We start from the raw sequence: 27,608 nt of genomic DNA, 5'->3' as shown, positions 1-27,608 counted from the left end.
GTTAATTTATGTAAAGTGGGGGTTTGTCACAGATCTAGTTAGCAGCAAAGGCTGAGCCAGTAACTGAAGAAGCCTGTAGTTAAGGGACAAGACTGTCAGTTACTTATATCTTTAATACAGATAGTGCATGCAAAGAAATTATGTTGGGTTTTTTCTTCCTTTAAGATTCCTGCCTCTGCAGTGGAGATGCCTGGATCAGCAGATGTGACAGGATTAAATTTTCAGTTTGGAGCTTTGGAGTTTGGATCAGAGCCTACGCTCACAGAATTTGGATCACCTTCAAGCAGTGAGAATACCAGCCAGGCAACCAACAATAGCTTGTACTCAAAATCTGTCAAGTATATGTGAGTTCCCCTCCTGCATTCTTGCGTGTCTTCTTTACGGGGTCAAGTTTGTGCCAAAAACGTCAAGGCACAATTCCCATGTAATGAGAGGGAGAAATACGATGACATGTAAGGTGAACGTCTGCCCAGATGGCCAAGAAGGTCAATGGCATCCTGGCCTGTATCAGCAATAGTGTGGCCAGCAGGGCCAGGGAAATGATTCTTCCCCTGTACTTGGCACTGGTGAGGTCACACCTTGAGTTCTGTGTCCAGTTCTGGGCCCCTCAATTCAGGAAGGACATTGAGGTGCTGGAGTGAGTCCAGAGAAGGGCAACAAAACTGGTGAATGGTCTGGAGTACATGTCCTATGAGAAGCAGCTGAGGGAGCTGGGGATGTTTATCCTGGAGAAAAGGAGGATCGGGGGGGACCTTCTCACTCTCTACAACTCCCTGACAGGAGGGTGGAGCCAGGTGGGGGTTGGGCTCTGCTCCCAGGGAACAAGGGACAGGACAAGAGGACACAGTCTTAAGCTGCGACAGGGGAGGTTCAGGTTGGACATTAGGAGGAATTTCTTCCCAGAAAGGGTGATTAAACATTGGAATGGGCTGCCCCGAATGGTGGTAGAGTCACCGTCCCTGCAGGCGCTTAAGGAAAGACTGGATATGGCACTTAGTGCCAAGGTCTGGTTGACAAGGTGGTATTTGGTTATAGGTTGGACTCAATGATCTCAGAGGTCTTTTTCAACCTAATTGATTCTGTGAAGTCTTTTCTGTGGATGACATCTTAAAGAAGAAATTTATTTTCTAATTACAGTCAAAATCTCCCTGCATGGGTGTCACGATCCGCTTGTTACGGGGTGTCATGATGGTTCTTTTCACCGATCCCAAAAGTGCAAAAAGGCAAACAACAAGGGACTATCAGTTAATCACAACAAATGCACCTTTATTAGGGGCCAAAACAGTAAATGCGATAGTGGGGGATCAGAAAGGAGATAAAAGGATAGAGAGAGAGAGAGAGCAGGGGGGGTGGGAATAGCTACCAACACAGGCGAGATCCTCAGTGGTCCGGATGATGGGGATCCGTCTGTTGTGTCGGGGAAGTCTTCGAAGTTCTGGTCAACTCAGGGGTCCAGTTATAGTCCACAGAGGAAAGAGGGGGGAACAAGTGTAACAATGAGAGTCCATTGTAATCGCCACAAGGGAACAGGTGAGTCCACAGAAACCACCAAAGCAAGCCGAATACAATGAAGAATAAGTCCATTGAAATTACTGAAGGGAAACAGGTCATGTCATTAGTGGTCAGACCACCAATTTCCCCTCCTCCCTATAGTAGGGGTCTCAGTCTTAGTCCTTGGGAGGAGGGTTCTCATTCTTTGTTTGTCATGGTGGTAACAAGGCAGATGAGGGGTCTTCAATGAAGGACCATGGGAGTCACCCCAAAAGTTCATTCGGCTTAAGAACGGAGATTAGAAGCAGGCCGCGCATCAGGCTGTCCTGTGCTGGGTCCATGTCAGGTCTTTGCCAAGTCCTTGCCAAGTTCTTGTCAGGCCTTGTTCGGAACAGCTAGCATGATGGTTCAGTGGTTTCACCTGCACTGTGTCCTGTTCTAAGCTGGAGCTGCAGTGGGGGAAGGGATTCTTTCTTGTGGCAATTGGAAGGCAGAATGGAGAACGAGGGGCTTCAGACGGCCTCTTACAATGGGTCAGTATGAAGCTGGAGATGACATGAATGTATATAACCTTATAATTAAGCTACCTTTTATAAAATTGCTATTTTATGTTTAATTTTCCTGATTTTCAAATTTGTTTGAGGGTTTGTTCCTCACAACACAATTTTTTTTCTGCTTTTTGGTCCAGGAGAGATGACCTTTGTGCCATATATGTGTATTAGTAGATTGGCACCAGATTACAAATCTGATACTTTTATGGGATGAGAAAAATAGCTGGTCTTTCATTATGCAGAACCTCTTACTGAAATGCTCAAATGGCCAATGATAAATGATGATAAATGCCAACATACTAGTAACCCTTTTTTCTTCCTTATTCATTCAAAAATTGGCTTCAGTAAGAACTTTCCCAAAGTTAAATCAGAAATCTTATTAAAAATGAACTTTCACATTAATTTCTAGTTCTGTAAACAAAAAAAAAAAAAAAGCAAGCTGTTTAGAGAGTAAAACAATCCTGCATATTTTAAAGTATTTTTCCTCTTTGCATAGTTCTATTAGACTGCTACTTTAATGACAGAATTCTGTTGTTAAAAGAGACTGTGTGTTTCTCATCACATACCAGACTTTATGGATCTACTTGTTTAAAAAAGAGTTTATGTTCATTAATATATCCTTTGAGAAGGTGAAAATAACATGACCAAAAAAAGTGCTTGTGTGTAAACTCTTGTTTTGGTTGGGCTGGCAAGAGGAAGATGAATGGCGCTTAATGCAGCAGATGGTTTTGAAGCAGTGATTACTGGGGACCAAAGTAAAATTATGTATTTTTTCTCATTATTAGATTTTTCTAGTATAAATAATGTATATTTGACTCCATGTTTAAGGTAGTTCTAAATAACTATATAGGAGCTGATATTTTCAAAGGTATTTGAGATGTAGTTTGCCATGTTGATAAATAATTTTTACTTTTTCCAGTGATCCTTTGAATACCTCTCTGCCAATATCCAGTACAGTACAGGAGTCCACCTACACAACCTCTGCCATCAGCTCTTCCAGTCTGACCTGCTCATCCCAGAGCACTAACCCAGTAACAACTTCCTCCTATGAGCAGACTTCTGTGCTTAGTAGGATAGTGTACGAAAGCTCCATGGCTCCGTCTGAACCAACCCCTGTTGCAGTTACAGTGAGTGAAATTCTGAAATAAGACTTTGAAAAAAGGAAAATATTCTTATCGGTGCTAGACTTGTATTACCCAAATATGTTAATATTTTAACCAAGCCAAGTGGTGTTTTTGATTCCCAAGTACATTCTGTAGTTTTTTCTTTTCCTGTTTTGTAGCCATTTCTTGTATATGGGATATAAGACCCTCTGCTTTTATGGGTTTTGACATCTTAAATTGCTGTTTGACCTTTATTCTTAGTAACACTTAACATTCTAGTTGAGTTTCCTTCCCTGAAACTTAGTTTTTAAAAAAGGAACTATTTCTGTATGTAAATATCAGTCATGGTGTTTTGCCATAACTTGACCATTTCTATCCAAAGGTATATTATTTATTAAATTAATATGGCACCTAGAAAATGAATCCCAAACTGTTTGTGACCCTTCCAACATTACTCTTTTGTTGGATTTAAACTGCAGTTGGAATTACTTTCATCTTTTATTTTAAAAAGCATAAAGAGAGATCTAATCTTGGACAGAGAGAGTCTCAGGAGATATTCAAAAGCACCTACTCTATTTGTATATGGAATGTAGGTTTGTTTTAAGATAATTTATTTTATCAAATATTTAAGGAACTTGTGAGAGTTTGTAAGTTTATTTACTCCTGGCCTTTGTTATATAATGGCTCAGTCACACTTGTCTTCTGCACTAGCTCGTATTTACTGGTGAGGATCAAGTATAGACTATCCACTTCTGTACTCCAGCGTTATCCAAAAAACAACTGATGCCTCTCAAGTCTTATCTTTCAGTGGAAAAAAATTGGCATCTCTGTGTAACTTGGATAGTTAAAATTGTGAGTTGCATTAGATCAAAAACACAACAATTTCCTATATGTTATAGCAATTCTTTCTTTCATATCGGTGTGAACCTGAAGTTTATGTTATATACAGTAGATGGGATGGTCTCCAGCTGATGGGTGTATTATGGGCAGTATATGGGATTCTGTATGTTCAGTACACCTCTCACTCGAGACAACTTTATTATGTGGTTTTGTTAAAGGCTATAAAAAAAGTCAATTTTCTGTCTTTTTGGTCTTTCAATTTAGAATGAATATAGAATTTTGTATGAAGCGTGTTCTGTGTGTAGTTTGGTCTGAAAATATAATATTCCTATTTGATAATTTATTTATCCATTTCTTCTTTGTTTACAGAATGGGCACAGCAGTGTTAGAACACAGGCAACTCTTGACAGTAAGTTTACAAAACTTGGTTGTGCAGAGGACTTTTTGATCCTTCCTTACTACTTGCTGTGTGCACAACTGTAGCAGTGATGTCTAGCGGCAGTGCGTTACTTTTCCCAGCCCTGGTCGGCTCCCGAGCGCCTGGCTTAGGCGCCTCGGCTTCTCGTCCGGGTCGGTGCTTGCCGCTACTTCCGGGCACTTCTGCCGCTGTGCCCTGGGGTGGGCTGGCCGTGCGTTGCCGTCGGCACAAGGGAAGAAACAAAGAGGCAAGAAATTCGTCCAAATCCGTCCGCATGGCAGCTGGATGCTTTATTGGCCGCGAGAGCCGAGATGGAGAAGCTGCAGCCCACTCCCAACCTTGCATGGATGAATCTGGCGCTGAGGCTGGGGGGGAGCAGGATGATATAGGGGTGGGACAGGGAGAGCAGGAGCCTTTCCTGCCCAATGAACACAGACGCCATGGCGGTGACGTGTGCCACAGCGACCAACAGGAACACGGCGGGGGCGGACACGGGGCTTCGGGGCGAGTGAGACCGCAGGAATGGGGTGACAAGCACGGAATCCTCAGGAGTTGGCAGGAAGTGGTTACAAGAGTGACAGGGGGAAGCTCCAATGGCAGGCAGCCTGGAGCTACCCACTGCAGGGGGGGGAAACACGGGGGATGCACGAGGGTACACAGAACCGGCAAACTAACAAAGATCAGAACCCCTAATCTGAACCCAAACCCAGGATGCAACAATGTCTGGTTTAAGGTTTTATATTGTTCTCACTTTTTATTTTATTACTGACTCTTTTGAGTTTATTTTGTATTTCCATAGGATATACTACTTGCTGCTTGACTAGAAATAAAGTGTGAAAGCAGCTCTATTAAATCTACAAACCTAAGCAGTCTTAGAATTAAAGAAGCTGATTTGCTGCTGCTTTCTTTTGAATTTATCTGCCAAAATTAGGAGAAAATAAAAAAAATATAAATTTTAAAATTCATATAAAATGTATTAGTAATTCTTCCAATTCTCAGTTGGGGAGCTATGAATAGGATTTAGCTGTAATGGCACAAAGTAACATTCTTGGAATGTACCTCTCATTGGGTGTAGTGCTACTTGTACCCTATTAGAAGCCCACAGGGAATAAGGGTGACTAACATGGTCCCTCTGCCAGGTACCTTTCTCCCTTGCAGTGGAGTAAGAATAACATAATACTGGCTCTGATACGGGCATTACTGTTCTTCATCTTGGCCAGGTTCTAATGTGGTATTTTACTTGTAGCATCCCTACATCTCTATTCCTGGAGTTAAAATAATTAAATTAAATTCTAGTATTCAATCTTCTGACCTGTGCTGCTTTGTGGAAATTTTCAAGGGCAGCAGTGTTAATTAACATATTTTGGAATTCCAACACTAAGTTTGTCTTCCTCTTAAGCATCTCTTCAGGTAGGTCACTAATAGGGCAGACTGGTTTTTTTATCCTTCTGAGTAGAAAGAAGTTGGGCATTCAAACCTATAAACAATGTTTTGTTAGTGCTAAGTTAAATTTAAATGAGCAGGAGGAGTGTATATGCCCAAAGAGTTACCACTTGAAAGATTGTTATATATAAAAACAACTTTTCAAGTGGAAAAGTTTCTTACTCTTGTGTACATAATTAATGAATAATGTATGAAATTCACTGCAGGACTTGGGTTTTTTTTTGTTATGGAAAACAAAGATCTGAGAATTCCTAATGTTTTTGTAATTATTCTGTAACAGCTTTATTAGTCCCTTTTTCTGAGCCAGTTCCCCTTTGAGAACACTTTTGGTCTTTTCTGTGTTTCAAGCACGTAAACTAGAATCAGTCTTCTTCCATGTATCTATTTAATGAATCCAAACTATTATGTATTTTCTCTTTTTAACATTTGAAAGTACTGATATTTTCCCTTCTGCATGTGCTGATAATATTCTTAGTTCATAGGATGGTTTGGGTTGGAAGGGATTTCAATTTTAGTTCCAACCCCCTGCCATAGGCAGGGACACTTTCCACTAGACCAGGTTGCTCCAAGCCCCATCCAACCTGGCCCAGAACACTTCCAGAGATAAGGCAGCCACAGCTTCTCTGGGCAACTTGTACCAGTGCCTCACCACCCTCACAGGGAAGAATTTCTTCCTAATATCTAATCTAAACCTACCCTCTTTCAGTTTAAAGCCATTCCCCTCTGTCCTGTCACTCCATGCCCTTGTGAAAAGTCCCTTTCCAGCTCTCTTGGAATCCCTTTAGGTACTAGAAGGCTGCTACAAGGTCTCCCTGGAGCCTTTTCTTCAGGGTGAACAATCCAAACTCTCTCAGCCTGTCTTCACAGGAGAGGTGCTTCAGCCCTCTGATCATCATCTTGTCCCTACTCTGGACTCACTCCATCAGGTCCACCTCCTTCCGATGTTGGGTCCTCCAGAGCTGGACACAGTACTCCAGGTGGGGATCTCACAAGAGCAGAGTAGAGGGGCAGAATCACCTCCCTCGACCTACTGGTCACACTGCTTTTGATGCAGCCCAGGATACACTTGGCTTTCTGGGCTGCAAGTGCACACTGCTGGTTTATATTAATTTTTTCATTCACCAAGACCCCCAAGTCCTTCTCCCCAGGGTTGTTCTCAATCCATTCTCCACCCACCTTGTATGTGTGCTTGGGATTTCCCTGACCCAAGTGCAGGACCTTGCACTTGGACTTGTTGAACTACATGAAGTTTGCACAGGCCTACCTGTCAAGGTCACTCTGGATGGCATCCCTTCCTTCCAGCATGTTGACTGTACCACACAGCTTGGTCTCTTCAGGAAACTTGCTGAGGGTGCACTCAATCCCCCTGTCCATGTCACTGACAAAGATGTTAAACAGCACTGGTCCCAACACCAATCCCTGAGGAACACCACTTGTCACTAGTCTCCGCTTGGACATTGAGCCCTTAACTGCAACTCTTTGAGTACAACCGTCCAGTCAACTCCTTATGCACCATGTGGTGCACCCATCAAATCCATGTCTCTCCAATTTAGAGACAAGGATGTTGTGCGGGACAGTGTCAAATGCTTTGCACAAGTTCAGGTAGATGACATCAATCACTCTTCTCTCATCCACCACATTCCCCTTTTTCAGTCAGTGGAATCTTCACTGGACTGCCACAACTTCTCAAACATGATGGATAGTGGCTTAACCACTTCCTCTGCCAGTTCCCTCTAGATCCACAGATGTATCCCTTTAGATCCCATGGATTTCAGGTTCCTTAAATGGTCTTGAACCTGATCTATAGAATTTCCTTCTCTGTTGTCAGGTACCCTCATGCTTATTCCTAAGGCCAAGACTTCTTGATTTCTGTTTGTATAGCAATCCAGCAACCTGACTTGAGTCATTTAGCGAGGAAAACAAACCAGTAACTTGAACAAAATGTGATGTGTACCTTCTGAGTGTATATGTGAATTTTCTTTTGTGACCATTCTAAGATTGTCTTTACATGCATTGCAAGTTAGTGATGATCCACTGGCTAGTGGTCTCTGATGTGGTATGGAAGCATGGTCCAGCAGAAGGCAGGGCTCAACTCTCTCTTGCTTTAATTGGTGAATGAGTGCCTCTAATTATCTTCAGAGAACAAGAGATAAGTGTAGAAACAGCTGGGTATTGTGTTGGGCAGTAGAATTGTTCAGTGTCTTAGTATAGTGATCATTTGGAAAGGTACATCTGTGGTAAACAAGTTCTACTCTGTGTACCTGAAAAAGCACTATTCATGCTTAAAGCTTTTTGTTATCTAGGTCACATAAAGTTAGACAATATTTGACAACTCTTTAGCCATCAAAAGTGCTTAATGCTGTACCCAGTTGTGGCCTTTTGTCATAGCTTCTTTTATTTTACTGCATTAAGCATTTAACTCAGTTCTCCAAATTGATAAATTGTATGTGCCCTTGTACTCCAGCGATCCAAGTATTAAACATCAGTGGTGCTGTGTAGGTTGCAATGAAGAAGCAGAGCTGTAGGTAAAAGCAGATTTGTACAGCACAAATTACTTCTGTTTGTGGAACCAAATGCGAGGAATTTTAAAGTGAGGACTGACTTGTGAGCAAAAGGTAGTAATCCAGATAGTGGGAGTTTAAGTGCAGAAGACTAGTTTGCTACACACATAGCATTGAAAATTATAAATCTACTGTAGGTGAAGAGCCTAAAGGGAAAAAAATTATAGTTATGTTGCTGTTTGAATTTTTATTAATAGCCTGATTCTTGATACTCTTATTGGTTCTTACTGGTCAGGTTTTTGTAAACCAAGGGGAGAACACTGTTATGTTCCTGAATCCAGGCTAGGATGTCAAGTATGCTGGAATTTGTCTTTGAATGTCTCTTTTTAATTTGTTGCAGCTACTTCATCAGTTCCTGCACTTAAGACAGAGCCTTCTCCCTCACTACCTTCTGCTGATTCTCTGCCCAGCATGGTGTCCACTACTGCTTCACTTCTGCCTTCAGCATCGCAGCATGCAGGAACTTTGCCCAGCTTGCCTCAGTCCAGTGATCTGGCCAGCAGCTCACTCTCACAGTTAAGCAGGTACAGTAGGAGTTGTGATAAACGGAAAGGGGTTAAATTGTCAGGAAAGGACAGACATATGGGTGATTGTGTATGAGACTGTCAGGCACCAGGGTCTCTTTTTCTGACATTAACTAGAATTAGGAGAGAGATTCAGAAGAGGCCAGGATGTTTCTGGTTACAAAGTATTAGCTCTGGGCTGACTCTTAATGATAGAGCAGCTGCTGCCCATGGTTGTCTTGGTTTAAGACAAGTTATGAGGTGGACACTTTGAAATAAGTTACCTCCTCTTTAGTTTTAACCAATCCATTTCCACCAATAAGGAGAGATGAATATTGTTATAGATGAGTAATGGGATGATTGGCTCTCGCAATTAAGGGATGAACATTGTGTATATGTTAAGAGAAGTTTTATTGATGTATAGTTATGTTATTGTAGTTTGTTGTTTAGACGTCCTCTGTTCTCCCCATAGTCCTCTTTTCCCCCCTCTGTATTGTTGCCACCAGACAGCCTGGGTTGTCAGGGTTGTCCGAGACATGTGGAGGGAGCGCATGTAGCGCATGTACATGTGCCCCTTGCATGGGGCAGTTGGGAATAGAATAAGCTTGTTGCTAGGGGGTGCGGCATGACAACACCTCACCTCCAATCACATTGCAAGAAAGTAGTCTCCTCCAATGGACGATGAAGAAGAGTTGACTGACAGACTTTAGGAGAGGCCAAGGTTGCCTGATGCAACCCCAGGGGTATAAAAGGCGGAGCAGCCATTTTGTAGACAAGCTCATGGCAGACGGTCACACATTCCCAGTGCACTGTCCTTTTTCCTTATTCAGTCCTTTGTTGTATATTGTTAAGGTTTAATAAACCTTTAAAAATTTAAGTGACAGGTCGTTTCTCACAAATATGAGTAGATATAAGTGAAAAAACAACAGTTTACTAAAAAACCAAAACAGAAACAGGCAAACATAATAATAGTAATAGTCACTAGTTAGAAAATTCCTGGAATCTCACAGACTCCCTGGGAACAAGGAGAAATTTTTAAATGGCAGAGTAACCCCTCCCCCAAGATAGTACCCTCCACAGACAACCATGTGTGGAAAGACAAAGATGACAGCAACCCTCCCCCCTCTTTTCTCTCCAGTGGTGGCAGCAGCTCCATTGATGAAGGTGGCTGGCACACTCTGGCAGCTGGAACTTGGTTGTGAAAAACGCCATACACTTGTGTTAAAATTTTAGAAGTTTAATAATAATGAAAATAGTAATGAAAATGAGGATAATAAGAGACAATAAAAGGCAAAGAATTATGGACATCTGGGTGCCTTGCACTCTGCCACAAAACACACCTTGCTAACAAAGGATTACCCCTTAAAAGCAATAGCCTATTGCATATTCATATATCTCATACGTAATTCAAACATTCTTTTCAAACTAAGGGTGTTTTCTGCTTAATTTCAACTCCCCCCCTCATCTTATAAATCAATCATTTTGGTCCCTCGAAGTCTGGGTCTTCACAATAAGGAGGCAATAATTCTTTTCTTGCAATATTAGTGTCTTGTTGCTGTTATCTCTATGTGAAGAATTTCTTAATTATCTTTTCCATTCCTTGAGGTAGTTGCAAAAAGTATCTTACATCACATAGTTTCTATTTTAATATTATGCTATAGCCTAAAAACTATATTTACCACACGACTTAAAAAAGATTAATACAGCACTACTTTGAAGAGATTAATACAGCATAACTTTCCAACATAACACATATAGTATTCCTTTTAACATTTGCGAAAAGCCAATCATATAATATACATTTTTCACATTGGTCAAGGTCTAGAACTTGTGGAGGGACTTTCCCTTCCTCTTGGCAGAAGATGGCAAGGCAGCCAGCTGGGGCAACTTGGACTCTGCAGTTTCCCATTTCCACTGGGCACTGCTGGTGGGCTGGGGCGATTGTATGGAGCGGGGCTGTTCTGTTCTTCTCATTGCAATGCCCCAGCTGTAGGCAGGCACTCCATTTGCCTTGAGGCGTTCCAGGACTGCCTCTCAGAAAAAAAACTACCTGAGGCAACCCTCTAGGAAAAAAAGCAAAAACAAAAGAAACCCAAAAGAGAGCCTCTGCCCACTGGTGCCTTGGCTCTATCTCCTGTCAAGAACAAAGGGAATAAAGCCAGAGCCATGAGGCAAGAGAGAGTTCTGCCCGAGTGCCTCAACCTCAAAAAACCTGGGCACCTCCCAGCCCTTGCAGGGTCATTTTCCTGCTGCAGGGTCTTAAAGAGACAGTAACAATGTTGGGCATAGATAGATATGGAATACAATAACATTTTGGGTTACCCAAAACAGTGGTATATAAACAACTTTGTGTTTCAAGTAGCTCTTGCTTCAGTCATGTCAGCTAAATTGATTCCCCTAGTTTGTTCTTCCTACTTTTTCTGCAGTGCTTGCTGTTTGTTTAGTGTCGTATGTTTGAAATTATTCCCTAACAATTTACTTCCAGGCTAATTTTGAAATTTTGTGTTTTCATTTATATTTGTATTTCTTAAAATTAGAAAATGGGAATGATTCCACAGGGAAAGTGTGTGCCTTTTTCTAAGACATTTCCTTGAGAAACTTTGAAATGTCAGATTATTGTTCCTGGAAGTGCATTTACCACAGCTTGGCTCATTCACACTGTCTGTCTGATATTTTAGTGCCTGTTACCTGAGCTTTGTCCTTGGACAGGTGACATCCTGAGGCTGTGATGGCTTTGTTTTAATACTCACCTTTGTACTGTATTTGCTAATATAAGAAATTAATTTTGTGGGCTATCACAGATTTTTTTCTGTTAGACAGCTAGGAAAGTCTCTCAATACACTAGTGTTTTCTGATGAAGAAAATGGTAAATGTGTCAAACAACAATAATTAATTCATTCACATTGAAAATATATCCCTACATTTGTTTGTTGAAAAGCTGTGTACATTGGTAGAAATTATAGTTGGAGGATCGATGCTGTTAGATGCAAAGTGTAATGAACAAAGTTCCCAGGTGTTCCCCAGAGACGCGAGCAGGGCCTTCCTAGTTCCCATGGCAACACTGGAATGGCTGCTGGCTCTAGCTGAGTACTGATATTGAAATGTTAATTAGCTAATTGCTCTGTTTGTTTTCTCTAAACTACCTGGAGATAACCTGTCTCCCCCACCACGCTGACATTCTGGGACTAAAATGCAAATAAAAAAAACCCTTGGGAGCATGGGAGTATTTTTAGGGGATAAAGACACCCCTAAATAAAGAACTAAACACAGTAGAGGGGGCTAGACAAATGCCCTAGCCGAGGAAGAGGGAAATACATCCCCTGATTGACTTTTACCCGTCACCATCACCTAAAAAAGACTAGACTAGATTAGGCTGTGGGAAGCAGAGACGGAAAGACAGAACTTCCTTGGTGCTGCCACAAGGGCAGGAGAGAGGACAGCTGTTGTTCTGGACTTCAGCAACAGACTCTGCATGTCTCCTCACCCTTCGACTACCAGTGTGCCACAAGGAAAGAAGAGGGAACAGCTGCTGCTCTGGACTTCAGCGACAGACTCTGCACGCCTCCTTCCCTTTCGGCCACCTGGGAAAGCTACAACAGCGGGGGCAAGCTCCATGTCGGGCCCCCTGCCCAGCTGTTCTTTTTAATAAAGAGCTGAACATTAATAAAGGCATTAGCCCTGTTCATTTCAGTTGGGGGCTCGTCCGGGATAGCCACACCCAAAGAGGACCCCCGGACAGCTGGACAGCTCGACCACCTGCTTCAAGGGACCCTCGGTATTTGCTGGCTACATACGGACCCTAAGATCAGCGTGAGATGAGCAACATGGAGGAGCAACGCAGAGGAGTGTCGGATTGGTAAGAAAACCCGGGAGACGAGCGAGCGAGTGAGTGAGTGAGACGGGGGCCAGCAGCACGAACCCCCGAAGTGAGAGGGACGTGCTAGTACCGTGTTTCCAGACTCCTGCAAAGGGGCCGGCCGGGAATGGGGGGAAGCGAGTGGAATAGAGGGGTGACTGAGGCTTCTCCTTAGAAGTAAAGCAGGCCCTCCTCCGAGCATGTGGAGGTCCCCTAGGGGTAAAGTAAGTCCCTGCCAATCAGGGCAAGGAGAATGTCCCCGGCAGGTCAGGTGGGATGTCCCTGGCAGATGCGGCAGGATGTCCTAGCAGGCAGGAGCAACAAGTCCCGCCAAGCAGAGAGCATGTCCCCAGCAGGCAGGACGGGATAACAGGGCAGGTGGGATGTCCCTGACAGGCAGGGCCGGCGGTCTCCGGCAGAGCAGGTAGGGGAATGTCCCTGGAAGGCAGGGCAGGATGTCCCTGGCAGAGCAGGCATGAACCCGAGTAAGCAGAAAGGCAGGAAGGCAAGCAAGTTAAGCCTACTAGGAGAGTCAGGCAAGGGGGCTTGGCCGGAGTTCGAGTGTAAGGCTCGGCAGGATGTTCGACCTTACCTCGGCAGGGAGACCAAGCTTCCCAAGCCTAGTAAGAAGGTTGGGCAAAAGACCAAGTGAGAGTTTGGGCAAGACTTAGCAGGGATCCAAGCCTAGGAAGTCCAGCAAGAAGTCCAAAACTTAGGCTGAAGAGCAAGAGAACAGAAGACAATAGATGTGAGTGTGACTAGTGACTGTCCTGGCCAAGAGACAGTGTAAAGTGTCGAGAGGGTAGTACCAAGCGTGGGAGTTTAGTTAAAAGAAATTAAGTTCATTCAAGAGATTCAAATGCTAAGTTGTGGGAAGGGACCAGATGAGCTTTAGTTGCTTGTCAATATATTCCATTTTAGATAGAGGCACCATTTATGATATATTTTTTTCTTTTCTTTTTGATGCCTGAAAATAGGAAGAGGTTGTAGTAAAGGAGCAGATCCTTCCAAAGGGAAAACAAAGAGAATTCCCCCTAACAGCCGCTTGGGGCAATTGTTAGACCAATGGGATTCTTGGGAGACCACAAAGCATCTAGACAAGAGTAAGATTATATATTACAGAAGTATGGCCGAAGTTAGAATTACAGGGAGAGTGGCCATAGTATGGAACCCGAGATCAGTAGATGTGTAATCAGTTAAACCAACACCTAAAAAAACCCGAGAGGACCTTGATACAGAACAACTATCTTATGCAGCTTGCTGGCTGGAGAATTCTATAAATAATGAGACTGTGAGAATATGCAAGTTACAAAGAAATAGAGAGGAAGACAAAGAGAATAGAGAGGGAGAGACTAGAAAAATAAAGGAATGGGACCCCCTCGATTGCCTGCCCCCTTCTGCTCCTGTTACCTCTTCAACACTTTCCCCAGTCGGTCCTTCAGCCCCTCCTATTGAGTCTCTGATTCCTTTCCCCCATTTTTCCACCTCTGTTCTATGGATATTCTCAGTTCAGTCAGAGAGAAAGAGAGAGGTTTTTCTAACCAGGCGAGAGCCTGGGAAACAGTTGGGAAAGAATGTAAATAATTCTATAATCTATCTCTTTGTTCACATTGTTTATAGATATGTTCTACCACCGTGCATCATTCACTGCACACCAATGGTGTGTGTGAGATGTTTTTACTCTAAGACCAATGAAATTAGTCTGCACGATGTTCTCTATATATAGAGCGGTGCATTTGAAATGAATTAGTTCATTCTCTTTGCCTTCTAACTTGGAGTCCTTCTGTTCCCGTCCTGCTCAACAGTGACATCGTTCCATCGTCCCTTACCCCAGTTTCCTCAACCATCTCCTCAACTCCCTCTTCCCCTTCTCCAGCTAGAGTTTCCTTGCCTACTCCCACTTGGGAGCTGAGGCCACCCTTGCCCTGTGTTGGTTCACTACCTGGCATGCCCCCTGGCCTCCAATGTCTGTCTCCACTACTATTTCCCTGCCTGGTGTCTTGGAAAAAGGGCCATATTGTGGCACCCGATCCAAAGCACCAAGGGTGAAGGGGCTCTTCCCCCTTAGAGAAGTTCCTATGGGTGGAGCAGCTAGGGGAGCTAAGTTTGTGGATGCATCTTTGACATCTTCTGAAGTCCGGGGATTTAGGAAAGAGCTAGGAAATTTAGTGGAAGACCCCATTAGACTATCTAGCCAGTTGGACCAATTTCTAGGGCCGAGTATTTGTACCTGGGGGGAGCTGAGCTCTATTCTAAGCATTCTGTTCTCTCCGTGAGAAGTCCAGATGATCCGAGCGGCAGGGATGAAGATATGGGAAAGAAAGGGTAGACTGGGGCCCCCAGGGGACCAGGGGATGCCCTTGGTGGACCCCAACTTGAGTTCCAGCCAAGAAGAAGGAAGGCAAAACATGAGAGACTATAGGTCCCTCATGATAAGAGGGATCAAAGGGTCTATCCCTAGGGGAAGCAACACAAAATTGGCCTTTGATGGTACGCAGGAGAAGGATGAGACCCCAGCAATTTAGCTTAACCGACCAAAACGAAATTTCCAGTTATATTCAAATATAGACCCAGATAGCCCAGAGGGTCAAGTTCTCTTGAAGGTCCAGTTTGTCACCAAATCCTGGCCCGATATTAGATGGAAGCTAGAAAAGGTGGAGGACTGGCAAAAAAAAAAACCAAAAAAACCCCAAAAACAAAAACAAAACCATGAATGAGTTGCTCAAAGAAGCCCTAAGAGTGCATTTAAGTGGGGAAGACATAAAAAGCCAATAGCCTACCTCTCAAAATTACTAGACCCAGTAGCTAGAGGATGGCCAACTTGCCTGCAAGTAATCGCAGCAGCAGCTATCCTGATAGAAGAAGCCCAAAAGGTGATCCTTCAAGGGAAAATTAAAGTCCACACCCCCTACGATCTCAAAACATTACTAAGCCAGAAAGCTCAGCAGTGGCTGATTGACTCTAAAATATTGAAGTATGAGATCATCTTAATGAACACAGGTGACTTAGAGTTAGTCACCTCCAAATGTCTAAACCCTGCACAGTTTCTTGCCGGAGAACCCCTGGCTGATCTAGAACATGATTGTGTTAAACTCATAAATCTGAAGACCAAAGTGAAAGAGAATTTAGAAGATGTACCCCCGCCATATGGGAGATCCCTTTTTATAGATGGGTCCTCAAGAGTAGTAGGAGGGAAAAGAGCCTCAGGATATGCTGTCATAGACAGGGAAGACATGAAAGTCGCAGAAAAAGGGAAACTGCCCTCAAACTGGTCCGCCCAGTGTTGCAAAGTCTATGCTTTGAAAAGAGGATTAGACCTGTTAGAGGGAGACCAAGGAACTATTCACACAGACTCGCAATATGCGTTTGGGATCATCCATAACTTCGGAAAAATTTGGGAGGAGTGTGGCAACCTAAACTCCAAAGGGAAGAACCTGGTACATGAGAAACTGATAAAACTAGTATTACAATCCTTACAAAAGCCCTCAGAGATAGCTGTGGTGCATATAAAGGGACATCAGAAAGGACACACCCATGAAGAAAAGGGAAACCGATTAGCAGATCAGATCGCTAAAGAAGCAGCCTTAGACTCAAGAAATCCAGTAAAAGCTTTTAGAATGGAAGTAGGACCAAGTGGAGAAAGAAAAGAAGAGCCAAGGTTCAGTAAAAAAAAGAATTAAAATTAATAAAAGAACTAGAATTACATCAAGGGGAACAAGGAGAATGGTTAACTCATGATGGGCATAAGTTCCTAAATAAAGCCCTAGCTCGAAGAGTGCTAGTAGAGTTACATGAATTGACCCACTGGGGAATCCAAGGTTTGTGCGACCACTTTTTACGGGAAAATTTATGTCTTGGAGTATATGATCTGGCGAAGGCAGTCACAAGAGGGTGTGCGATTTGCCTGAAAACTGACCAAAAGGTAATGAGAAAAACAGCATGTGGGGGAGGAAAACTTGCCTTGAGACCTTTCCAAAACATACAAGTAGATTTCACTGAAATGCCCTCTGTGCAGAGGTACAAACATTTACTAGTGATCGTAGATCATCTCACTCACTGGGTAGAGGCTTTCCCAACCAAAAAGGAAACCGCACAGGAAGTTGCAAGAATAATCTTAGAAAACATCATATCTTGATATAGGCTAGTCAAAAGCATTGACTTGGACCGAGCTCCACATTTTGTCACTCAAACTTTACATCAGGTAACAAAAGCCCTGGGGATAAGGTGGAGGATTACACACCCCATGGCATCCTCAGAGCTCTGGAAGAGTAGAAAGGATGAATAGAACTCTTAAAAATGTGTTAACCAAATTAATTGAAAAGACAAAGATGAATTGGCTCAGGTGTTTACCTCTCGCTCTCTTGCGCATCAGAACAAGACCTCGGTCCAACATAGGGGTCTCCCTATAAAATGATGTTTAGACTCCCTTTTTTTAATCACCCCTTTCAGTACAGCAGATTATCTGGAAGGGGAGGCAGCAACTCAGAAATATTTAGAGGTCATAGGAAAATCCCTAGAAGGCCTCAGAAAGAAGGGGTATCCCCCCCAAACTTCCCCTCTGGACACCAATGCCCACAACATCAGTCCCGGGGATTGGGTGTTGATAAAGTCCTGGAACACCACCACTCCATTAACCCCCAAATTCGAAGGACCTTTCCAGGTGTTACCACACACACTGCGGTGTGAACCCAAGAAAAAGGCTGAACCCACGTCACCAGAGTCAAAGGACCAGTGCCACCCCCAGACGCCAGACCAGACCCAACAGTGTCACCTGCCTGCTCTTGTGCATGGACAGTAATTAAGAGACCAGAGGTCTTAAAATTAACTTTAAAAAAGACTTGCTAGAGACTGATATGCAGTAAGATGTTAATAACTGTTTCTGAGTTTAAGTGCCATAGTAAAGGTTTAAGTACTTTGTAATTGTTTAATAAGACTAAGTGTCCTTTAGCCAAAGGAGTTAACTGAAAAATTTCTAATTAGAATATTATTAAGACTTGGTTTCTAAAGAGTGGGAGAATTACCATCAGACATAAGTAAAAGCATACAAATGCCAAAAGAAGTTAGCCCTCAAAAGCCAAAGACTGTAAGTTGATGTGGGCTTAAGCCCGATCAAAGAAAGAGAAGAGGGATTTGTAATGAACAAAGTTCCCAGGTGTTCCCCAGAGACTCGGGCAGGGCCTTCCTAGTTCCCATGGCAACACTGGAATGGCTGCTGGCTCTAGCTGAGTACCGATATTGAAATATTAATTAGCTAATTGCTCTGTTTGTTTTCTCTAAACTACCTGGAGATAACCTGCCTCCCCCACCACGCTGACATTCTGGGACTAAAATGCAAATAAAAAAAAACCTTGGGATCATGGGAGTATTTTTAGGGGAGAAAGACACCCCTAAATAAAGAACTAAACACAGTAGAGGGGGCTAGACAAATGCCCTAGCTGAGGAAGAGGGAAATACATCCCCTGATTGACTTTTACTCGTCACCATCACCTAAAAAAGACTAGACTAGATTAGGCTGTGGGAAGCAGAGACGGAAAGACAGAACTTCCTTGGTGCTGCCACAAGGGCAGGAGAGAGGACAGCTGTTGTTCTGGACTTCAGCAACAGACTCTGCATGTCTCCTCACCCTTCGACTACCAGTGTGCCACAAGGAAAGAAGAGGGGACAGCTGCTGCTCTGGACTTCAGCGACAGACTCTGCACGCCTCCTTCCCTTTCGGCCACCTGGGAAAGCTACAACAGCGGGGGCAAGCTCCATGTCGGGCCCCCTGCCCAGCTGTTCTTTTTAATAAAGAGCTGAACATTAATAAAGGCATTAGCCCTGTTCATTTCACAAAGCACCATGCAAGATGATTCTTGAATTCCTAGCATGTCTGGCTTGGTTGTGCTGGTGTCTCTTGTCTCTCTCTGCCTTAGGTCAGATAGTGAATTAAGGCTTTTAGAAGAGCTGGGGGAGTGGGCAAGGGAGTGGTTTAAAAATGTATGTAAGACTGAACTGTTTTTTTTCCTTGCTGCTTGAAGTGGTGTCATTTTAATTTCTGCAGGCAGAGAACAGTTTTAAAACGTCAAAGTAAAATTAATCTATGGAACTGCCAATATTTATTCTGGTCCCGCACCTCAAAAGAGCTTCCAGAAGTGTTTGCCCTTTAATTAGGGCATATAATTTAGCCTGCAACTTTGCTATGACAACTACTGTATTTTCTTGTGACTATTTCCATAGAGAACACTAAAATATTTGCTTTGGTTAGGATCTCTCTTGCTTCTGATTTCAAATAAGGAGGGTTTTTTTGAGCACCAAACAATACTTAGTTTTTATATCTTTGCTTTGTCAGTGTTCAATTTGCTTATTGTGCTGTAAGTTATGTTCTTGACGTTGAATGTAAGGTATAACTTCTGTCAGTGTAAATGTTTAAAAAAACCATTTCAGTCACTTTTCAGGGAGATCTTTGGATTACAGATGTATGTCAGTGCTGCTGTTAGTGCCAATAGTTCACAGGCCTGGTCAGTTAGGAAAAAAAGATGGTGCTAAAGCAGAGTTGCTTTCCAAAGCAAAACTATTGCAAATGTTTTTCATCAGGGGATTCTTTATTTTCATATTTTACAGTGTATGTATAAAACCGAACTAATAGTTCTGTTTCATCTTTTCAAAGAGGAAATCAGTTTTGGTAGGGTGTAGTGGTATTAATTGGCCTTGATTAAATTGACAGATTCTGTAGTAGTATGGCTAACTTTTGGGCTTTCACAGATGCTCTTCATTTGTTGGGGTTTTTTTTTGAGCCCTGTCTTTTGATAGTTTCTTGAGGCTTTTGGTAGAGTTATGGGGCAAATACCCTGCAGTTCTAATTGGTTGAACTAATGTTATGCAGGTTATATGAGAAATACCATAATGACTCAAACCAAAGCACTATCTCACCTAATTAATACTTGTGCCCTATGGCAAGCAGCAGCAGTTGCTTATGGAAAGAATGAGAAACAAGCCATGTGTTTCTGTGAGCGTTCTTCTCGTTTTGGACTTTACATGTCTTAGAGTCATTGCTACATAATTCCTGAACTAGCAGTTGTTTTTCTAAAAATATAGTAATTTGATAAATATAAATGAATGGTGGTTTAGATGTTTCTTTTTAGTAATAGTTGTTTCTGTACTTCATTTTTTTCATTAAACCATAGTAGGATATTAGTTAAAGGGAAAATGTAGGGAGATGTGTGTGTATATATATACACATTTCTACAGACAATTTTTTCTTTATTATCCTACTGTGTGTATACGTGTATACACATAGCTACAATTTTTATTCTTTAACTAATATTCTACTACCTACTCTGTATATATGTATGTGTGTATATACATAGATATATATTTAAAATGTTTTGGGAAAAAATAATTTTATTAACTGTGAGAAACGACTGCTCATTTTTAAAATTTTAAAAGTTTATTAAACTTTAACAAAAAAAATACAACAAAAGGACTATATAAGGAAAAATTACAGCGCTGGGAGCCACCATAACTATCAGCCACGTGTTCATCTACAAAATGTATGCTCTGCCTTTTATATCCATAGCCCCTCACAAAGTTTTGTCAGTCAACTCCTTCTCTGCTGTTCATTGGTGAAGATTACCTTCTTATATCTTAATTGGAGGTCAGGTGTTGTTATGCTGTGCCTCTTGGTAATAAGCCGGCCTTCTCTAAATGCCCTGACTGCTGAGGCTACTACAAGGGGGAAGAGAAAGAGGACTATGGGAGGACACATTACAATAACATCACTGTACATTTTAACATCTGCATAGTATCTATCTCTTAATTGTGAGAGCCAACTATTATATTACTCATCTATAACCTTAACTCTTTGCAATTCCTTTTTAGCTCCCTTTCCAATCATCAGAGCAGCCTCTCCCCTGCCTCAGTGTTGTCTTCAAGCACATCACATGTGGTAAGTCCTATTTGCATTTCCACAGATATTTGGCATATAGTCAGTTTATCTGGTGATTAAGACCCTCTCTTAGTTCAGTGTGTTCCAGTATGCTAATAACCAAAACAAGAGCTTTATCTCAGGGAAGGAGGACTGCCAGCTCTCTAGTGATAAAAAAAGTCTTTACCACTTGTGATTTGTACTAGATCAGGGCTAGCTGTTACAGAGACTTGCCAGTTACACAACTGAAGAGGAAATTTTTGTGCCAGCAAGGGGGGATGGAATATAGAAAGAATTTCTTATAACAAATGTGTTTAAAAAACAAATAAAACTTTAGATGTGGCTGTCTGAAACTGCTCTAAAATATGGACTCTTTACAGTCTCCACTGGAGAGATTAGCTGGCAAAGTGCAGGTGATAGAGTGGTACATGTCATGACAAATGCTTCAGGACAGATGATTTTAGAGTTTACAATGTGACATTGTTGTCACCTGTGTATTTAATGCATTAGAAATAACAAGGCAAATGGTAGTGAACATGGTGCTCTAGATGAGGTTGCACAAATGAAAGTCAGAGAGATACTGCCTTGTTCTGTCTGTACAATCCCAGTTGGGGTGTGCAGATAGGTTACTGCTTTTCTTTATGCTTAAATTTTGGTTTGTAATGCTCCACCCCTGTTGTATATGTAACTTAAAAATCATACTTATCAAAATGTACTCCTTTTTTGTTGTCAGAGTTCTTTTTGGTTTCTGTGTGTTGATGATGCTGTTTTGCAGGTGTGATCAGCTTACAGTTAAAGCACTGTATTGTGCTGGATTCAAACCAGAAACTCCTTTATCCTCATGTGTTCCTGTAATACATTTTGTTTGTGTTTCAGTTTACCACATTGACTCTGTTGTGGGGCACTGCAGTTTTAATCTTTTAAATTCCATAAATGCACTGAGGAAATCACAATAGCAGTGTTCTGTATTTTGAAAACAAATATTGTCTTTTGGAAGAATATAGTTTATTTAACATAACAAATACTAGCTTAAAGGAATATACAAGCAAAAAGGGCAAGAAATAATGCAAGGGAGTGACATTTGAGTTATTGTGGTATAATTTTGTGATGATATAGCAGTTTGAATTTGTCATGTAATAATTTTCTTTGAATACTTAGAAATCACAAGCATGCAACTTAATTGCTTGCCTGATACATAGATAATGCATTATTTTTACATGTGCTGCTGTTGCTTAAAAGATTGTTGGGTTTGATTTTTAGTTTTGTTCCCTCCCCCGCCCCACATCTTTCACTTTGCCTCATTTGCTCTGTGATCCTCAATCTTTTTGTCTCCTTTCTAGCACACTAGTGTTGAGAACACAACTTCACTTCAGCCTTCAACTTTTTCAGCTGCTTCAACCTCAGCCACTAGCACCACCTCTTCAGTTGTCAGCATGGCAAGCAGTATGAACACTACAGCTAGCCTTGGCCTGAGTGTTACCAGTGTGTCTGCTACCCCACGAGCAGCTCCCTTAATGTCTTCAGGTTTGCAATATTAACAGTTTGTGTGGAGAGACAAAGGACTTCGATCAGCAGGGCTGTCAGTTGAGCATCTTGCCAGCTATAGCTATGCTAAGAAATCCACACTCTTGACTAGCATTTTCAGCATGCTTTATTTTCTGGGTTATAAAATAAAATTTCCTGGGTTTGTGTATTTGAGATACTTTTTAAGACATTATGTGGCATGTATGTAGCATATTCCATCCCCAAAGAGCTTTGTAAATAGAAACCAGAGTAATTCTGACTTTGGAAGTTTTGGACTAGGAGATTGACCCTGTTTGTATTCCAGGTTATAATCAGCTCTTTGCTGTGAGTTCACATTAGCTTTAATTTCATTCTTCTCTGTGACTTGAATTTATTTGGCAGTGTCAAAATATACTGTCGTGTCCTCATTATCATATGCCACTTCCCTATTGCCACATCTAGTGAAAGGAAAAAAGTGTCTGATGTCTGGGTCATTACACAGAAAATAGCACTTCAGAAAGAGGGAAGGTTGGGAGGCTTCTTGCACTGAAATGAAAGCAATACTAAATTCTCTTTCTAATCAGCCTGAACTGCTAAAAGGAAATCCTAGGGAGGGAAGTGAATTATTTAAATATTGAGATGAGACTTACTTACAGAAGAATTTCTCATTTACATAGCTTGTAAATAAAGTGTCTGATGACTGGTCAAAGTGATTTTTTTTTTACTTTTCTGCTTCCTAGCTCTGCTTCATGTAGGCAATTGAAACCATTTAAATTTCCTCTTTGCTATCCCCAGGTGCAGTAAGTCACCCACAAAAAGTATGCTGTCAACATTTAGTGCTTTCCAGTCTATTGCTGGTGATAAGGGGCAATGTGTTGACAGAGCAGAAAATTAAAGGAGATAATTTGCTCTTAGACTGAAAACAATGCCTGAATTTTGCCTTCAGGAGAGGACCAAGGAATGGAGATATTCCAGTAATTATTGTAATTCTCTTGGACAGAGTAAATAACAAAATTAGACTATTGTCTGATGGGACTCTTTTCAGTCTTAAGTAGCCTATGGTTTCCCTTCCTTGAGGCATGGTTAAACTCTCCAGGCTATTTTGAGCATTTTCATCAAGAGCACAAAATTCTTCTGTGTAGTTCTGCTTTTACAAACTAAGACAGTGCAGCTGCCAGGACTTATGAGCTATCTTGTCTCAGTGGTGAAGCCTTTTCTTTTCTAAAGACTTGTTAAAGTGCCTGTATTTTAATTCTACAGGCAAAGCTCCCCCAAATCTGCCTCAAGGTGTATCACCCTTGTTGCATAACCAGTATATTGTGGGACCTGGAGGACTTCTGCCTGCCTACCCAGTAAGCAATTTGTTTGTCCTTGATTGATTAAGCCTTGGTGCAAGTGAGCCCTCCAGACCTACTGTTGTCTATGCCAATGCATTTCTGTTGGCACATGTTGCACCTGGAATTCTTGTTCCAAATGCTGAAGAATGTTAAATGTATTCAGTGAGGGTTTACTGTTGATAGTAAACTGTATAAGTGTTGGTACAGACCTGATCTGGCTGCTGTTGTAGGTAAACATACACGTTGCTATGGTTTTCAGCGTTATCAGGTTTTAGGCCCTTTGAATAAAATTAGATCCATTTAGGTTTGTATTACTGGAATAGATAGTATTACATAGTAATGTAATAGTAATAGTGCATAGTAATGGTTGAAATGTGCCATGTATCCGATCTGTCATACTTTAATAGATTGCATGTAACTTTTTTGGTGTCTGACCAGGATGAACATATTTTTGGTTATCTGTTTTTTGAATCAGAATCTTAATTCCAATAATTCTTCTATATTACACTGAATGTGAGGGGATACCATAGGTTGCTTTGTCGTCTAGTAATCAAATCTTAAATCCTGCAATTTTCAGAAGTAATTATTACAGCAAGGAAGGCTGTTGCTCTTACTCCCAATTCTGAATGCCCTGTAGATTTTAAACAATTTGATGAGTGATGCATCTGCGAAAACCATATTAAACATGAGACAGTAATATTCTCAGAGGACTGCTGTCACAAGGAAACAACATCAGAGTGAAAAGCCATTTTAAGCTTTGCTCTACTAGCCTTAAAATGCTACAGTGCACCATGATGGCAAAATGTGACATATATCTGTACATCTCTAAAATAGACTGGGCCTAGGCCAAACTGTTTAAACAGAGCCCCAAATTGATCATCATCAGAGAAATGTGTTATAATGTTTTATTTTTTATCTGTCTTTAAGCAGATTTATGGTTATGATGATCTCCAGATGCTTCAATCCAGGCTGCCAATGGTAAGTAAATTACTTGCTTTATTTAGTTTTAAACAAGTTATCTCCAGTGTTGATCATTTTTGCAATGTTGTAAATAGAGACAAGCCAATCTGAATTAATTAATAGTATAAATTTATTTTGCGATCACGTAACAATTTAGAGTTCGAATTTCCCCCAACCGCAGCTCGGTTGGGTCAGCCCACAGTCTACAGAGCAGCTCTGGGTGCAAAACGGAGCCCGACGGAGTCAGTTCAGAGCAGTCGGCACCTCTCTCAAAGGGAAGAGATTGGGTTTACTTGCACCAGCTTCGTCGTCACTTTCTCTCCTTGTCCTGGACCGCGTTCGACTTGCGGGGGGAGCACTTCCCCCCCAGGGGAGGATCCCTGCTCCCCATACCCTGTTGATTGTGGTGGGGGAAGGGGTAAGAGGGAGCCCTGTGGTTGCTGTAAGCTCGAAGCTTGTCTCGGTGCACAAGACGCTGGCAATGCAAATGACGGAGACATTTGCGTTGGCTCTGGTTGCTGTGGAGGTGCTAAGGGTACAGGTACGGGGATCTGGCCTTGCCCCGGCTGGGCGTTTGGGAGTATGTATGGGGAAGGAAGGTTATCTAGGGGTTCCCATGCTTTTCCCTGAGCCTTGGTTCCCCGATGGCTTTCAAACGGGAATAAACGTGCGCTGTTACGACCCCAAAGTTTGGCATAATCCTTTTCTTCATTGGGTACTTACCATCTAGACACCGGTACAAAACCTTGCAGATATGTCTATCAAAGGTCCCGAACATGGGCCAGAACATACCTGGTTTGATGCTCATACCTCCCCATACCTTGATGCAATAATATATCATCTTTTCCTTGGATTTTCCCTTTTGTTCGTGGAAGTCCTCCCAAGATTCCAATATCCATCCTAGTAGACTGTCCCTTGGAATCTCTGGCACACCATGCCCTCGTCTTCCCTCTGATCCCCCTGAGGTTTTTCCCTGAGGGATACTTCCCGCTTGCCCCATTCTCGGAAAGGGAGAAATGAGAGAGAGAGAAAAAAACAGACCCTTTTTCTTACCTGTTATGAGCTCCCAGTAAGGAGCCGCTTGTAACCTTTGGATGTTTTTCCTTTATTTGCCTGCCCCCTCAACCCAGCAGAACCTCTGGATGTCTTAGGGTATCGGACCCCTCAATTCAGCAGTGGCCCTGGGTGCTCTCAGGTTAGGCCTGGTGCTGCCAGCCTAGTAGCCACACCGGGACTGGTCCATGGGGTTTCAGCTAGCAGCAGAGCTCTCAATTTTATCCAGGACTCTTCCGTGAGCCCTCCAGACCCAAAAGGGCTTACCTAGCTCTCTAAGACCTAGAGAGCATCCCTTTCCCTTCTGGATCTCCCGTGATTGCACCCTGAAAACCTTTCCTGAGTTTTTCAGGCTTTACATGTGTCACCCTCACAATCACAACACATTCGCTTCCCCTTTGCCTGACCGGACCCCTCACGAGATTGTGGAAATGCGGTCGCCGGGACCGCTAACGCTTCGTGATAAAATCATGTCTCATACACATGCAATCACAACACATTCGCTTCCCCTTTGCCCGACCAGACCCCTCGCGGGATCACGGAAATGCGGTCGCCGGGTCTGCTCTTGCACAATGAAAAAATCACGTCTCACACACGTGCAATCACACCACCCAATCACGTGGTACTCACCAATCGTTTTCTTATGTGGATTCTTCAGTGCACTTCAGTTTTTACAGATGAAAGCTTTACACTGCGGCTCGGATGCCTGATCTTATCAGGCCTTACTCTGATATTCCTGAGAGCTTTTTTTTGGGCCCACCTTTTATTCTCCTGACTGTGGTTTTGGCTTAGTTCGGGATCTGATTGGTCCCGTGGGTTCTCCAACTCCGGCAGGCCATTGAGTCAGCGGGGCGCCTTCCACACGGAGAAGGGGTTACCCTGGGTTCCCAAATTCAGATCACGTCGGGGTCACCAAATTATTGTAAATAGAGACAAGCCAATTTGAATTAATTAATAGCATAAATTTATTTTGCGATTGCGTAACAATTTAGAGTTCGAATTTCCCCAACCGCAGCTCGGTTGGGTCAGCCCACAGTCTACAGAGCAGCTCTGGGTGCAAAACGGAGCCCGACAGAGTCAGTGCCTCCTTCAAGTTTTTGCACCCCACTGTATTTCTGCAGAGGGTTTTTATACTTTTTATTCCGCCTTTGGCTATAAGTCATTGTGGCAAGCTGCATATTCATGCAGTCTTCTCTCACCGAGAAGGCATTTTGGCCACTGATGTCTTCCGAGCAGCAGATCATCAGCCAGTGATGAGTCCAGATGTCCCCCTCCTTGTCTTCCCTCCTGGTATTGAGTCTGGGTACCAGCCTCCACACCACCTGCCTGTGATTCGCTTGGGTGTGACCTAATAGCCAGCTCTTTGCGGTCATTGTTTTCTGCTGGCTAGGGCTTTTTAAATGCTAATTAGGTGCTTGGCAACTTAATCTGCGAATTTCCTTTTGCCTTGGTTTTTCCAGTAACTCTAAAACATTTTGTGGCTACAGTGTATAACATCTATAACTACAACTTATTACATGCAACCCCAACTGCACGAATTATACATATATAGCATGCAACACAAATTAATACATTTGATAGTGACTGAGATCTTATCTCTATGTTCTATATGCTGTTTTTTTAATCATCCAATTTTCTAGGTCGTATAAATTGCTACAGTGAAACTGTCAATTTACAAATAGAAGCAAATGTGCTCTGCTTTTGTGTTGAGAAAATTTTAATTGTTATAGGGAGGGTATGACATCTTGTCAAAGCTAGTTGAAGTCTGTGTGTCAATGTTTTCTTTTACCAAGAGGTAGGATTGACCAGCAAGTAAAAAAATTGGCAGCCAGTAGGTGCATCTGACAGGTTTTGGAGGTGCTCATAGCACTGAAACTGCAGGAAAAACAAATAACCTCAAACAACATTTTTAATTTTAGAGAGTCATTACTTTATTCTGGCCAGGATGTACCACAGAAATCCTCTCATCCACACATAGGCCAGATGTGCAGAGAGAATCATTCCATGACACATGTTTTTGCAGGATTTTCTCCCAAACTTTATAGTCAAAACTCATAGTGATACACTGTTTTAAAGTTCACTGGTC

General features: G+C 42.3%; 1 protein-coding gene across 1 annotated transcript in view; it reads left to right on the top strand.

Annotated features, from left to right (window-relative positions):
* Nucleotides 1-27,608, top strand: part of LOC128822745 (ubiquitin-associated protein 2-like) — a 197,181-nt gene that overhangs the window by 90,633 nt on the left and 78,940 nt on the right. The window contains exons 13-20 of the mRNA XM_054004556.1: nucleotides 166-344; nucleotides 2,962-3,169; nucleotides 4,355-4,394; nucleotides 8,748-8,931; nucleotides 20,624-20,690; nucleotides 22,010-22,193; nucleotides 23,433-23,524; nucleotides 24,440-24,487. Coding sequence (XP_053860531.1) covers nucleotides 166-344; nucleotides 2,962-3,169; nucleotides 4,355-4,394; nucleotides 8,748-8,931; nucleotides 20,624-20,690; nucleotides 22,010-22,193; nucleotides 23,433-23,524; nucleotides 24,440-24,487 — 1,002 coding nt within the window. The remainder of the gene's footprint in view (nucleotides 1-165; nucleotides 345-2,961; nucleotides 3,170-4,354; nucleotides 4,395-8,747; nucleotides 8,932-20,623; nucleotides 20,691-22,009; nucleotides 22,194-23,432; nucleotides 23,525-24,439; nucleotides 24,488-27,608) is intronic.

Source organism: Vidua macroura, assembly GCF_024509145.1.
Source record: "Vidua macroura isolate BioBank_ID:100142 chromosome W unlocalized genomic scaffold, ASM2450914v1 whyW_random_scaffold_38, whole genome shotgun sequence".
Taxonomy (NCBI): domain Eukaryota; kingdom Metazoa; phylum Chordata; class Aves; order Passeriformes; family Viduidae; genus Vidua; species Vidua macroura.
Note: the sequence above shows the minus strand (reverse complement) of the source record. Positions and strands in the feature narration are given on the sequence as shown.